Source organism: Herpailurus yagouaroundi, unplaced genomic scaffold (genome assembly GCF_014898765.1).
Source record: "Herpailurus yagouaroundi ecotype Mexico unplaced genomic scaffold, PumYag 182, whole genome shotgun sequence".
Taxonomy (NCBI): domain Eukaryota; kingdom Metazoa; phylum Chordata; class Mammalia; order Carnivora; family Felidae; genus Herpailurus; species Herpailurus yagouaroundi.
In genome coordinates, this window is record NW_024412413.1 from 32,002,174 (window position 1) to 32,017,222 (window position 15,049).

The window sequence follows — 15,049 nt, forward strand, 5'->3', positions numbered from 1 at the left end:
CTCTTGATACAATTAAGACTCATGAATCTTCCTTCCTGTTTCCTTCCTTCCTTCCTTCCTTCCTTCCTTCCTTCCTTCCTTCTTTCATTTATTTCATTTACTGAAACTATAATGTTCTTGGATCCCAGCCAGGCATTGAAGGGAACCATGATGGTTTTACTCCTAAGAAGCTTAGTAACATTTGTTAAAAATATGGTTTCCAAATCCTAGGAGTGGGAGCTTGAGAAACATGATGGCTTACTCCTAAGAAGCTCAGTTTAGTGACATTTGTTAAAAATATGGTTTTCAAATCTTAGGAATGGGAGCTTGAGGGTAAGGGTGGAGCATGGTATTTGGAGAGGAGGTGGTGAATCAGAATTCAAACTTAATGCTTAAGCTGAATTTGAGAGCTAGGGCAAAGACAGATTTAGTAGTCCACTACAGAGAGCTAATGTAATCTACATAGTGAACTTGATGTTCATTTTCTCTGTTCAATAGTGAATGTTCAGGACCTCCACACAGAGAAATAACAAAGAATGGCCTGTATACTAAATTGTTGTTTGTTTTTTTGTTTTTGTTTTTTTTTAATTTTTTTTTCAACGTTTATTTATTTTTGGGACAGAGAGAGACAGAGCATGAACGGGGGAGGGTCAGAGTGAGAGGGAGACACAGAATCGGAAACAGGCTCCAGGCTCTGAGCCATCAGCCCAGAGCCCGACGCGGGGCTCGAACTCACGGACCGCGAGATCGTGACCTGGCTGAAGTCGGACGCTTAACCGACTGCACCACCCAGGCGCCCCTATACTAAATTGTTTTAAGAGTCTCTGGAGAAATGTACCTTAGAAATTCCTAGAAGATTGAGCTTGGATATAAATTTTTCAATGTAAAAATATGCCAGTAAAAAGTGAATAATTTAGTACTATTAGCACTTACAATTCTGACTACTTAGTCTTGTTTCACCAAACTAACCTTATACTCAAATTCTTAAAGCTTAAAAGAATAAAGTAATATTCACTAAAAGTATTTTACATTAATCCACCTTCTTAAGAAGTAGATTTATGTTCAAAATAACAATTCTAAAACTACTTAAAAATAACATTATAATGAGATATATAATTATATTTGGAATATAATTTTGTATTCTTTTAAACAATCCACAAATTCTTTTTTGGGGGAAATATTTCCTCTGAGGAATGCTACGTATCAAAAGTTTTCTCATCAATCAATTTTCAGGATAGGCTTTCTCTTGAGGGTGGGGTGCTTTAAAAAATAAGTCACACTTTGTTCTAGGAAGTAAAATATTAGTGTAGTGCATTTATTTTTTTCTCTTCCTTGACATGTGTATGCACAGATATGTAATTATCACCTATAGTAATTTTCAGATGAAAGCATCTCTTAAAAACCTGTAAAAATTTGTATCTTCTTCAAGTGAATGATGTCCAGCCAGTGAGGAAGCCTCACTTTAAAGGTGTAAAGAAAAGAAAATGGATTTATGATGAACCAAAGAATTTTCCTGACCCAGGAATGCAGAGAGGTAAAGGATCTATGTATTTGATATTTCTAAATTATAATTTGAAACAAAATTAAATATAAAATAATATTTTCTACCTGAAAAACAAATTACTGTTGTGCAACATGTTATTTTACATGTCAACCCAAATCCTATAGATTTAATTCTCTTAGCACACATTGTCTTCCATAGTGCAAACATTTACCATGCAGTATGTTATTTATGGGTATGAAACCAGCTTGTTTTATCCCTCACTCCCCTCCTGCTTTCTTTTACAGCAGTACAGGCCCCAAATCCCAAAAATAAAATGAGTTACCATCGCAATAATAAAAACAGAAGTGCTGAGAATGCATCCTATATCCATGTTCAGAGAGATGCTATCAGGACTGTCTCACTGAGTGCACCTCCCCGCAGCAGGCCCACAAATAGGTCCTACAATAAAGTCGATGTTAACAAGGAACCCAAACTCAACCTTTGTCCAGGTGAGGCTCTTTCCTTACATGATTTACTCATGCACGTGGTTTGCAATCCCATGGAATCACCTGATGGTCCAAGTAATCTTCATCCCTATCCAACCGGTGTTCTGTTTCCAGCCCATCACTACCACCATGATGTCTTAGAGAACTAGTGGGAAGATTTCTTCCACAAGCAGGAGTGCACACGGTTTAAAGGATATGTTAGGGGGCACCTGGGTGTCTCAGTCAGTTAAGCTTCCGACTTCAGCTCAGGTCATGATCCCATGTCTCGTGGGTTTGAGCCCCATGTCAGACTCTGCTGAGAGCTTGGAGTCTGGAGCCTGCTTCAGATTCTGTCTCCATCTTTTTCTGCCCCTCCCCCACTCACACTCTGTTTCTCTCTCCCTCTCTCTCTCAAAAATAACATTAAAAAAATTTAAAAGAAGGATATGTTAAAAATGTGTTGGGTGCAGATGACTAGACATTGAACCTCTCTAGTGTTTTGTCTCACACCATCACACTTTGTTCCCCCTGGATAAGCTTTATTTCACTCTTGAGGATTGTTTTCAAATGGTTGACATTTTCTTGTTCCACTAACCGCATTGTTCAGTCACCACTTTCAGGTAGTGCCTTGGCTTTTCTTTAAGCCTTCATGATTACTTTCTGAAACGGTTAGTTTGGGGGTTAACTGAAATATTTTTGACAACCTCTCATCTCTCCCACCATGCGCAGATTGCTTCTAAATCATTTCATCATGTAATAGGCAAAGTCATAGTATATGTCAGTAAGTACAAGGCCACAAGGGAGGAAGGAACCATATCTTTTCTTCCTGTCTCAGATGAATTTTGCTCTTTTGAAGTTGGGTTTCAGTTTTCTCAACTTAACAAAAGGCCACTTAATTCCCTCTAATTTTGTGTTTGTATTTTCCTGTGTTCACAGTCTAGTTAGTGGAGTTCTGGATGTTGTGTACTTTCTGAGACATAAGTAAAAATTCAGTGTCTCTCTTAGGTCCTTACTTTTATAATTTAAATAGAAGTTAGCTTTATTAAATTGTTTTTCTTCTATTTGTCTTAGAAATAAATGATATATGGGTTTATATGTAAAATAAGAATATTCTTAGGTGAAACAGTCTTAATTTTATTTGTTACTATTGTTTTATTATTAAATTTATTATTTTACTGTGAGTGGATGGCTGTCTAGATCTGTGTTAAGGTGGTCACAGTATGTTCACTATTGCTTTTGGGCCATTGAGCAAATGTCAACACAGGAAAAAAAAGCAAAGAAATTCCTGGTATTATTATGAACCATGCTTTTAGAATCATAGCTGCATAGTAATACTTAAAAACACAAATAGAACATTGTTAGATAATCATTCAGATATAAAGTTGCCAGAGGAAATGAGGTATTTATAGACCGAGTCAGTATATAAAGGCTTTGGTTTCCTTGGGACAGTGAGTTGGTAGTACGGTAGAGCAATCACTGCCATCATGGAAGTCACCTTATGGAAGGTAAAGGGAATTGGCGGTGCCTTCTAGATCTTTTCTTTCTTCTACAAGTATTAGCAGAATTGTATGTAAAATCATAGTAAGGCAAGGCAATGAAATATTTTGATCACATCCAGATATCACAGTCCCCTTTAGCTTAGCCTCATGGGGAGAGCCTTTTTTGAAGAATTGGGCAGCCAAATAATAGGGACATAACCATGTTCATTGATAACATATATGGTCTTAATAAACTCACTTGGCTTCCTAATGCCTTAGCTTTGAAATACTAAAATAAATTACTCAGAGAATAGCTTCACCTCTGAGATGTTTATAACTTTGAGACACTTTTGGAATATGATTTTAAAGTAAGAAAATATTTAATTCTGGTCTTCTTTTTTTCTCAGATAAATATATGTCAACATCATATAATGGTTCAGCCTGGCAAAAAAGGATTCCTTTTTCAAAAACATACTCAAAAACTGAAAAGATATATACAGGTAAATATTTACTAGTGATTTTAATGTATCATACAATTCTAAAAAATGAATGACAAGTTTCTAACGTCAGGAAACATATTTTCTTTTTTTTTTCTACCTTTATTTTTATTTTTATTTTTTTTATTTTGATTTTTTTTATATATGAAATTTATTGTCAAATTGGTTTCCATACAACACCCAGTGCTCATCCCAAAAGGTGCCCTCCTCAATACCCATCACCCACCCTCCCCTCCCTCCCACCCCCCATCAACCCTCAGTTTTTTCTCAGTTTTTAACAGTCTCTTATGCTTTGGCTCTCTCCCACTCTAACCTCTTTTTTTTTTTTTTCTTCCCCTCCCCCATGGGTTCCTGTTAAGTTTCTGAGGATCCACATAAGAGTGAAACCATATGGTATCTGTCTTTCTCTGTATGGCTTATTTCACTTAGCATCAACTCTCCAGTTCCATCCACGTTGCTACAAAAGGCCATATTTCAGTTTTTCTCATTGCCACGTAGTATTCCATTGTGTATATAAACCACAATTTCTTTATCCATTCATCAGTTGATGGACATTTAGGCTCTTTCCATAATTTGGCTATTGTTGAGAGTGCTGCTATGAACATTGGGGTACAAGTGCCCCTAAGCATCAGTACTCCTGTCTCCCTTGGATAAATTCCTAGCAGTGCTATTGCTGGGTCATAGGGTAGGTCTATTTTTAATTTTCTGAGGAACCTCCACACTGCTTTCCAGAGCGGCTGCACCAATTTGCATTCCCACCAACAGTGCAAGAGGGTTCCCGTTTCTCCACATCCTCTCCAGCATCTATAGTCTCCTGATTTGTTCATTTTGGCCACTCTGACTGGCGTGAGGTGATACCTGAGTGTGGTTTTGATTTGTATTTCCCTGATAAGGAGCGACGCTGAACATCTTTTCATGTGCCTAATGGCCATCCGGATGTCTTCTTTAGAGAAGTGTCTATTCATGTTTTCTGTCCATTTCTTCACTGGGTTATTTGCTTTTCGGGCGTGGAGTTTGGTGAGCTCTTTATAGATTTTGGATACCAGCCCTTTGTCTGATATGTCATTTGCAAATATCTTTTCCCATTCCGTTGGTTGCCTTTTAGTTTTGTTGGTTGTTTCCTTTGCTGTGCAGAAGCTTTTTATCTTCATAAGGTCCCAGTAATTAACTTTTGCTTTTAATTCCCTTGCCTTTGGGGATGTGTCGAGTAAGAGATTGCTACGGCTAAGGTCAGAGAGGTCTTTTCCTGCTTTCTCCTCTAGGGTTTTGATGGTTTCCTGTCTCACATTCAGGTCCTTTATCCATTTTGAGTTTATTTTTGTGAATGGTGTGAGAAAGTGGTCTAGTTTCAACCTTCTGCATGTTGCTGTCCAGTTCTCCCAGCACCATTTGTTAAAGAGACTGTCTTTTTTCCATTGGATGTTCTTTCCTGCTTTGTCAAAGATGAGTTGGCCATACGTTTGTGGGTCTAGTTCTGGGGTTTCTATTCTATTCCATTGGTCTATGTGTCTGTTTTTGTGCCAATACCATGCTGTCTTGATGATGACAGCTTTGTAGTAGAGGCTAAAGTCTGGGATTGTGATGCCTCCTGCTTTGGTCTTCTTCTTCAAAATTACTTTGGCTATTCGGGGCCTTTTGTGGTTCCATATGAATTTTAGGATTGCTTGTTCTAGTTTCGAGAAGAATGCTGGTGCAATTTTGATTGGGATTGCATTGAATGTGTAGATAGCTTTGGGTAGTATTGACATTTTGACAATATTTATTCTTCCAATCCATGAGCAGGGAATGTCTTTCCATTTCTTTATATCTTTTTCAATTACCTTCATAAGCTTTCTATAGTTTTCAGCATACAGATCTTTTACATCTTTGGTTAGATTTATTCCTAGATATTTTATGCTTCTTGGTGCAATTGTGAATGGGATCAGTTTCTTTATTTGTCTTTCTGTTGCTTCATTGTTAGTGTATAAGAATGCAACTGATTTCTGTACATTGATTTTGTATCCTGCAACTTTGCTGAATTCATGTATCAGTTCTAGCAGACTTTTGGTGGAGTCTATCGGATTTTCCATGTATAATATCATGTCATCTGCAAAAAGCGAAAGCTTGACTTCATCTTTGCCAATTTGGATGCCTTTGATTTCCTTTTGTTGTCTGATTGCTGATGCTAGAACTTCCAGCACTATGTTAAACAACAGCGGTGAGAGTAGGCATCCCTGTCGTGTTCCTGATCTCAGGGAAAAAGCTCTCAGTTTTTCCCCATTGAGGATGATGTTAGCTGTGGGCTTTTCATAAATGGCTTTTATGATGTGTAAGTATGTTCCTTCTATCCCGACTTTCTCAAGGGTTTTTATTAAGAAAGGGTGCTGGATTTTGTCAAAGGCCTTTTCTGCATCGATTGACAGGATCATATGGTTTTTCTCTTTTTTTTTGTTAATGTGATGTATCACGTTGATTGATTTGCGAATGTTGAACCAGCCCAGCATCCCAGGAATGAATCCCACTTGATCATGGTGAATAATTCCTTTTATATGCCGTTGAATTCGATTTGCTAGTATCTTATTGAGAATTTTTGCATCCATATTCATCAGGGATATTGGCCTATAGTTCTCTTTTTTTACTGGGTCTCTGTCTGGTTTAGGAATCAAAGTAATACTGGCTTCATAGAATGAGTCTGGAAGTTTTCCTTCCCTTTCTATTTCTTGGAATAGCTTGAGAAGGATAGGAATTATATCTGCTTTAAACGTCTGGTAGAACTCCCCTGGGAAGCCATCTGGTCCCGGACTCTTATTTGTTGGGAGATTTTTGATAACCGATTCAATTTCTTCGCTGGTTATGGGTCTGTTCAAGCTTTCTATTTCCTCCTGATTGAGTTTTGGAAGAGTGTGGGTGTTCAGGAATTTGTCCATTTCTTCCAGGTTGTCCAATTTGTTGGCATATAATTTTTCATAGTATTCCCTGATAATTGCTTGTATCTCTGAGGGATTGGTTGTAATAATTCCATTTTCATTCATGATTTTATCTGTTTGGGTCATCTCCCTTTTCTTTTTGAGAAGCCTGGCTAGAGGTTTGTCAATTTTGTTTATTTCTTCAAAAAACCGACTCTTGGTTTCGTTGATCTGCTCTACAGTTTTTTTAGATTCTATATTGTTTATTTCTGCTCTGATCTTTATTATTTCTCTTCTTCTGCTGGGTTTAGGCTGCCTTTGCTGTTCTGCTTCTATTTCCTTTAGGTGTGCTGTTAGATTTTGTATTTGGGATTTTTCTTGTTTCTTGAGATAGGCCTGGATTGCGATGTATTTTCCTCTCAGGACTGCCTTCACTGCGTCCCAAAGCATTTGGATTGTTGTATTTTCATTTTCGTTTGTTTCCATATATTTTTTAATTTCTTCTCTAATATCTGGTTGACCCACTCATTCGTTAGTAGGGTGTTCTTTAACCTCCACGCTTTTGGAGGTTTTCCAGACTTTTTTCTGTGGTTGATTTCAAGCTTCATAGCATTGTGGTCTGAAAGTATGCATGGTATGATTTCAATTCTTGTAAACTTATGAAGGGCTGTTTTGTGACCCAGTATATGATCTATCTTGGAGAATGTTCCATGTGCACTCGAGAAGAAAGTATATTCTGTTGCTTTGGGATGCAGAGTTCTAAATATATCTGTCAAGTCCATCTGATCCAATGTATCATTCAGGGCCCTTGTTTCTTTATTGACCGTGTGTCTAGATGATCTATCCATTTCTGTAAGTGGGGTTTTAAAGTCCCCTGCAATTACCACATTCTTATCAATAAGGTTGCTTATGTTTATGAGTAATTGTTTTATATATTTGGGGGCTCCGGTATTTGGCACATAGACATTTATAATTGTTAGCTCTTCCTGATGGATAGACCCTGTAATTATTATATAATGCCCTTCTTCATCTCTTGTTACAGCCTTTAATTGAAAGTCTGGTTTGTCTGATATAAGTATGGCTACTCCAGCTTTCTTTTGGCTTCCAGTAGCATGATAAATAGTTCTCCATCCCCTCACTCTCAATCTAAAGGTGTCCTCAGGTCTAAAATGAGTCTCTTGTAGACAGCAAATAGATGGGTCTTGTCTTTTTATCCATTCTGATACCCTATGTCTTTTGGTTGGCGCATTTAATCCATTTACATTCAGTGTTATTATAGAAAGATATGGGTTTAGAGTCATTGTGATGTCTGTATGTTTTATGCTTGTAGTGATGTCTCTGGTACTTTGTCTCACAGGATCCCCCTTAGGATCTGTTGTAGGGCTGGTTTAGTGGTGACAAATTCCTTCAGGTTTTGTTTGTTTGGGAAGACCTTTATCTCTCCTTCTATTCTAAATGACAGACTTGCTGGATAAAGGATTCTCAGCTGCATATTTTTCCTGTTTAGCACACTGAAGATCTCGTGCCAATCCTTTCTGGCCTGCCAAGTTTCAAAAGAGAGATCAATCACGAGTCCTATAGGTCTACCTTTATATGTGAGGGCATGTTTATCCCTTGCTGCTTTCAGAATTTTCTCTTTATCCTTGTATTTTGCCAGTTTCACTATGATATGTCGTGCAGAAGATCGATTCGAATTACGTCTGAAGGGAGTTCTCTGTGCCTCTTGGATTTCAATGCCGTTTTCCTTCCCCAGTTCAGGGAAGTTCTCAGCTATTATTTCTTCAAGTACCCCTTCAGCACCTTTCCCTCTCTCTTCCTCCTCTGGGATACCAATTATGCGTATATTATTTCTTTTTGTGTATCACTTAGTTCTCTAATTTTCCCCTCATACTCCTGGATTTTTTTATCTCTATTTCTCTCAGCTTCCTCTTTTTCCATAACTTTATCTTCTAGTTCACCTATTCTCTCCTCTGCCTCTTCAATCCGAGCTGTCGTCATTTCCATTTTGTTTTGCATTTCGTTTAAAGCAGTTTTCAGCTCCTCGTGACTGTTCCTTAGTCCCTTGATCTCTGTAGCAAGAGATTCTCTGCTGTCCTCTATACTGTTTTCAAGCCCAGCGATTAATTTTATGACTATTATTCTAAATTCACTTTCTGTTATATTATTTAAATCCTTTTTGATCAGCTCATTAGCTGTTGTTATTTCCTGGAGCTTCTTCTGAGGGGAATTCTTCTGTTTGGTCATTTTGGATAGTCCCTGGCGTGGTGGGGACCTGCAGGGCACTTCCCCTGTGCTGTGGTGTATAATTGGAGTTGGTGGGCGGGGCCGCAGTCAGACCTGATGTCTGCCCCCAGCCCACCACTGGGGCCACAGTCAGACTGGTGTGTGCCTTCTCTTCCCCTCTCCTGGGGGCAGGATTCACTGTGGGGTGGCGTGGCCCGTCTGGGCTACTTGCACACTGCCAGGCTTGTGGTGCTGGGGATCTGGTGTATTAGCTGGGGTGGATAGGCAAGTTGCACAGGGGCGGGAGGGGCAGGCTTAGCTCGCTTCTCCTTAGGTGATCCACTTCAGGAGGGGCCCTGTGGCAGCGGGAGGGAGTCAGATCCGCTGCCGGAGGTTTGGCTCCGCAGAAGTGCAGAGTTGGGTGTTTGCTCGGAGCAAGCAAGTTCCCTGGCAGGAACTGGTTCTCTTTGGGATTTTGGCTGGGGGATGGGCGGGGGAGATGGCGCTGGCGAGCACCTTTGCTCCCCACCAAACTGAGCTCTGTCGTCTGGGGGCTCAGCAGCTCTCCCTCCCTTTGTCCTCCAGCCTTCCCGCTTTCTGAGCAGAGCTGTTAACTTATGACCTCCCAGACGCTGAGTCGCGCTTGCTGTCGGAACACAGTCCGTCAGGCCCCTCCGCTTTTTGCAAGCCAGACTCAGGGGCTCTGCGCACTGCCTCGCTGCCCTTCCTACCCTCTTCCGTGGGCCTCTGGTCTGCGCTTGGCTCCGGCGACTCCCTTCTGCTAATCCTCTGGCGGTTTTCTGGGTTATTTAGGCAGGTGTAGGTGGAATCAAAGTGATTAGCAGGATGCGCAGTGAGCCCAGCGTCCTCCTATGCCGCCATCTTCCCCAAGAGTCAGGAAACATATTTTAGAAAAATTTAGAAAATTTCCATGATATTGGAGTTCAGTAGAGATCATGTAGTAGCAATTTAATTTCCTTTTTTTATTGTGTTCTCCTTTGTGTTATCAGAAATCTTCTGAAAAACCTCTCTCCTTAGATACAAGCTTAGCAGTTGCAGCAATTATGTGTTAAAATGTATTCTTTGTTGAACTACAAAGTGAATATATAAAACCATATCTTAACACAAAATATCAAAGCCATACTATTATCCACCATACACAAATATTAGCTGATGCAGTCTGACAGGGCACCTAAGATGAAGTTTCCAGGCCAGGATGCTCTGAGTGACTGTGGTGTCCCCCTTGTGCTCTGCTCTCTGGAAGAGTGTGGGGATCCTAGGAACCTCCCCACGATGAAGTTTGAGGCAGACCCAACCTCAGGTGATTGTTTTTCTAAAAAGCTTAGTAGCTTCTCCGAGCTGATCTGGGACTGGCACAGCAGATTTGGAAAACCACACAGGATAAAACAGTTGCAGTTACTTTTCAGAAATTTGAATCTTTCAGAAAAAAATAGAGAGTTCCTACCTAAATCATTAGCCTAGAACTTTCAGAATCATTTGAAATCTATAAACTCTTTTACAAGAGCTTCCCAGAATGAAAACTGAACATATCCAGGTTAGAAACTGTCCACTTTCCAAAAACAAAAACAAAAACAAAAACAAAAAACAGCTGAGATCTTAAGTAGTATCTCTCAAAACTCTTGACTTCAACTGTGCAGTCAATTGTTTTTCTTTTTTGGCCCAGATCTTTCTTTTTTTTTTAATTTTTTTCAACGTTTTTTATTTATTTTTGGGACAGAGAGAGACAGAGCATGAACGGGGGAGGGGCAGAGAGAGAGGGAGACACAGAATCGGAAACAGGCTCCAGGCTCTGAGCCATCAGCCCAGAGCCTGACGCGGGGCTCGAACTCACACCACGAGATCGTGACCTGGCTGAAGTCGGACGCTTAACCGACTGCGCCACCCAGGCGCCCCTGGCCCAGATCTTTCAAATCATATTATATTCCAAGAGAACTCTGCTGTAGCGCTATTTAATTGGCTATATTTTCTCTTAGATTTCTGTGCTTTTTCACATGTAATTGCATTTACTTTTGGGGGAAAGGACATGAAAAGCTGCTAAAAATCCTGGATAAACCTACACATTGTTGAGCCACATCTTTTTCTCCTGTGGTTTCCTTGTGGGTGCGATATTATTTGGAGTATTAAAGGGCATGCTCCTCATCCCCTGTCCCTATCCCAGTGACTGCTCTTTTTCCCGGCAGCCTTCTCCTCTCCCATCCTGGGTAGTTAAACATGAATTACAGAAGGATTTGGGGGGTGGAGGGATCACATCAGAGCAAGAAACATGTACCATCCATGTATGGCACAGGAAAAGGGATGTGCAGGGGATGTAAGCTTATGAAACTTTTTCCCATTCAATCTGTAGAGCAAGGAGGAGGGTATGGAGAGGCAGCAAGGAACCAGGTACAGTGGGGGGCCACTTATTACATACTAGTCCCCTTTTGCTCTTCTCCCGTCACCTCCAGCTATGCCAGGGCTCAGGGGCAGAAAGTCAGTGATGGATTTCCCTTTGAAGTTTATAAGAATCTGAACATAAACAGGATCTGCATTGTACGTCCCAGATGCAACCCAGGGAGAAAAGCTTTGGAGAGCATTTATCAATGCCATCTGGTGGTGGGAGTGTCTAACATGAGACAGGGCTGGAGACAGCCTCTGGAGATTCCCAAGCTCCAAGTTTGCTTGGGAGGGCATCATGTATTCTTGTGAGTTTAAGTGAAAGTGAGTTCTCCAGGAGAGGGCCAGAGGGCTACACAAAGTCTCCTGGCTGGGACTGGAAGCATAGCATCAAAAGATGACTTTGTGGTCAGGCCCTATTAGAGGAGTGGACTCCAATCTCAAATTATTACGAGAATCTGAAAAGATTGTTCTGCCAGGGAGTGGATTATAAACCAAATTATCCACTTGTTACTTGTGATTGAAATATTGTCTGAGGGCAACCAGCAATGATACCACCTGGGAATTCGTTAGAAATGTAGTATCCCCATATCAGATATCCTGGATTAGAATCTGCATATTAACAAGTTCCCCAGGTGATTAAGAGGCACATTAAAGTTTGAGAAACCATAGGCTATGTTGTCTGGACCACCATTCACCAGCACAGGACCCAGGCCTTGTGGAGACCCAAGATTGCTGAAATAATATTCTCTTCCAAGCTGTCATAATGAAGCAAACATTCTCCCCTGTTCTAACCCTAAAAATGAGGATAAGCAGCAGAGAGGTGAGGGGGGGAGGGAAAAAAATCCTGAGAAAGAATTTCAAATTGAATGTGGTTGAAATATAAATGTGAAATGACTAAGAAATCACTGAAATTGACTAAGTTTATGTGAAAAGGACTAGATAAGTTTTCTACATCAGGCAGAATGGGGACATAGAGTCAAGAAATTAAATAGAATTATAAAAATAAAGTTTTCTTATTTACCTGAGCTTTTGACTGGGAAATTTGTAACCCCTAAACTCCTATCCTTTCCAATCGTTGTTGTGATTCTCAGACTAGAGAAAGACTAGCTTGTGTTTCTTCCCCTGCACTTCCTGCTAGGGCACAGAGGAGCGATTTCAGCATTTCCCAGTGGACAGATGGGCTGCTGGAGAGAGGAGGCAGAAAGCACAAGCTGCCACTAGTCTATTCCACTAAGGAATATCTCAGAGCCAAGGCTACAGAAGTGTAAATGGGCGAGAGGAGCCTTTTGGGAAAATGCTGTCTGATGCTATGAGGATAATGCAGTAGGAGAGAAAAATGTATGGGAACTAAGGAGAGGAGCAAAAGGCGATTAGAGATGTCAGCCCTCCCTTGAGGCTGCATGTCCTTTCTGATCAGGAAAGAGCTGGTGTGACTGGAGATGCCTGTCTCTGTAGGATAGAACATCCATTCTGTTCATTCTGGGTGTACCAAGGTACAAGCTTCTATGTAGTATTGTTTCCATTCCTTTTCATCCCTCCATCCAAATGCAAAAGCTTTGGAAAGAAATGGAATTAGTTTGTATGGTGTTTTGAAAATTTATGAATTAAGACAATGAGGTTAGTTTTTGTTTTGCCTTAAGATTTATGGTAAGTAATTAGCCAAAGAAATGCAGAATGATGGTGCCCTGAAGAATGCTGAACAAGAAAATAATTGAAGAATTTTCTGTGTTTTATTATTAGAACCAAGAAGAAATGGGAGCAAGTAAATCTGGAGGTTGAGAGAAGAGAAAAATGAGAAAAGAGAAAAGTGCCAGATATCATCTGATTTACAATCAAAAGTGAAAATTTAAAGAATGAGATATTCAAGTACTCCATACTATATACTGGGTAGCCAAAGATGATAAAATGCAAATTCTGAAAATAAGATGCAGGAAGTACATTGTGCTCTTTCAAAACTGATAAAAATGCAAATTACAAACAGCTGCCTGTGTATTTATATAGGTCTGGAATTCATTCTATGTATTGCCACAAACATTTAATAAAATTTAAAAGTTTGACAATTAAAATCATTCTTTAATTATAAATAAACTAAGTTAGATTGCACACATTGAGAAGTGAAATTGTGCGTTTGATCTCTGTTTTGCAATATTCTTTACAGAAGAAACCTCACATTTTCTTTCTTTACTTAGATTTTAAGCTGAGCCCTCAGTGACAGTAACAGATAAAATGTAAACAAATTCAGTGAAGTCCCAGGGTGACAGTTTGGTGATGAGTATGTTAGAGGAATTCCAATAGAAATGCACTTTGATGTGTTGTAGAAAGGGAAAAAGAAGATTGTTTTTTTAGGCAGGGCAGTGCTGAACAATGTCTTTTAATTGGCAACTACAAAATCTATCTGCCGAGATGGGCTAGCTTCAGAAATGAAAAATAAACATTTTTCTACGGAGAAAACAAAAATCATACAATAATATTAAAGAAAAGGACTTGTTAAAGGAAAAGAAGTGAATTACTGAAGCGATGTCTCAAAAGTATTAGTGAGATTTTAAGGATTTAAATAACTCTAGAAATATAAATGCTTACAAATGAAAGACGTCACTTGAAAACTTATTTCCATTTCTTCTGCACTTGTTCAGAAGAATAAGTTATTAATTAACTTAAAAAATTCAACTGCAGAGTAACTAAAACCAGAGCTTAAAATTAAGAATTTATTCTTCAAATTTAAAGATCAGGATGAGAGCAATATACGTAATTAACCTTTCAAAGGGTGTTTTTGTAAGTTTGTAGCATTTATACTTCTGAATTTATTAAAGCTCAGAACTTCTCTAAGACTTTGGGACACCCTGTATTTATATTTGCATGCATCTTGTGGATATTAGTAGACTCTTGTTCAATATCTATTGTGGAGTTCATCAGAGTTTAAGCTTAGAAATATTTTAAAACATTCTATAAGATACAATTCCAGCATGTGGAGTAATAAGTCCTAGTTTCTAGCTTCTAATGGTGCTCTGTCTACCCACTTTCAAAAACATGGGGGTATAGTCATTTTGTTTTCACAAATAGTGTGGACAGAAATGAAAACTGTGCCAATAAAATATCTTGGTGAGAGAGACAGGATGCAAGAGAGCAGAGTTGAAAACCTGTCTAGACGGAGGCTGATAGGAAACATCCATAATTCCACTTAACAAATCCTCACGTCCTTCTAAAACTTCATCTAGTGCTAAAGAAGGAAGTATTCTAAGAAGGAAGTTCAAGTGTTCTTTCTCAACATACAGATTCTCAGTGTGTACCTTTATTACATGCAAAATGCTGAAGACTGGATGAGGAAAGAGAAAAATCTGAAAGCAGACTTGAATGTCAGTCTCTTGAATGTGTATGTGCACTATTCCCAAACAAGTGGACATTTTTGTTACGATAAACTTTGTCTAAGAGGACCAAGTGGATACATAAACCAACCCTATTTTTATATTTGTGATTTAGGGAAAAGGCATGACTTTAATGCAGTAAACTATTAGCCAAGAAAGAAGACAGCAAGCCCTCCAAATAAGGATAGAGGATAACAAAGATAAGTGGACCATCCAGAAATGTACTAAGCCAGTGAGAAGTTATGCCTGCTGACTCCTAC

At 39.3% G+C, this 15,049-nt stretch overlaps 1 protein-coding gene across 5 annotated transcripts in view; it reads left to right on the top strand.

The window, feature by feature from the left end:
* Positions 1 to 13,487, top strand: part of CUNH12orf50 (chromosome unknown C12orf50 homolog) — a 53,862-nt gene extending 40,375 nt beyond the window's left edge. For 4 of the 5 annotated variants that reach the window (XM_040491277.1, XM_040491276.1, XM_040491275.1 and 1 more), the window contains 4 exons: positions 1,409 to 1,513; positions 1,768 to 1,971; positions 3,833 to 3,925; positions 13,168 to 13,487. In XM_040491277.1, the coding sequence (XP_040347211.1) occupies positions 1,409 to 1,513; positions 1,768 to 1,971; positions 3,833 to 3,925; positions 13,168 to 13,193 (428 nt within the window). In that variant the 3' untranslated portion in view covers positions 13,194 to 13,487. The remainder of the gene's footprint in view (positions 1 to 1,408; positions 1,514 to 1,767; positions 1,972 to 3,832; positions 3,926 to 13,167) is intronic. The other variant, XM_040491274.1, reaches the window with a different exon arrangement.
* Positions 13,488 to 15,049: the final 1,562 nt, after the last annotated feature.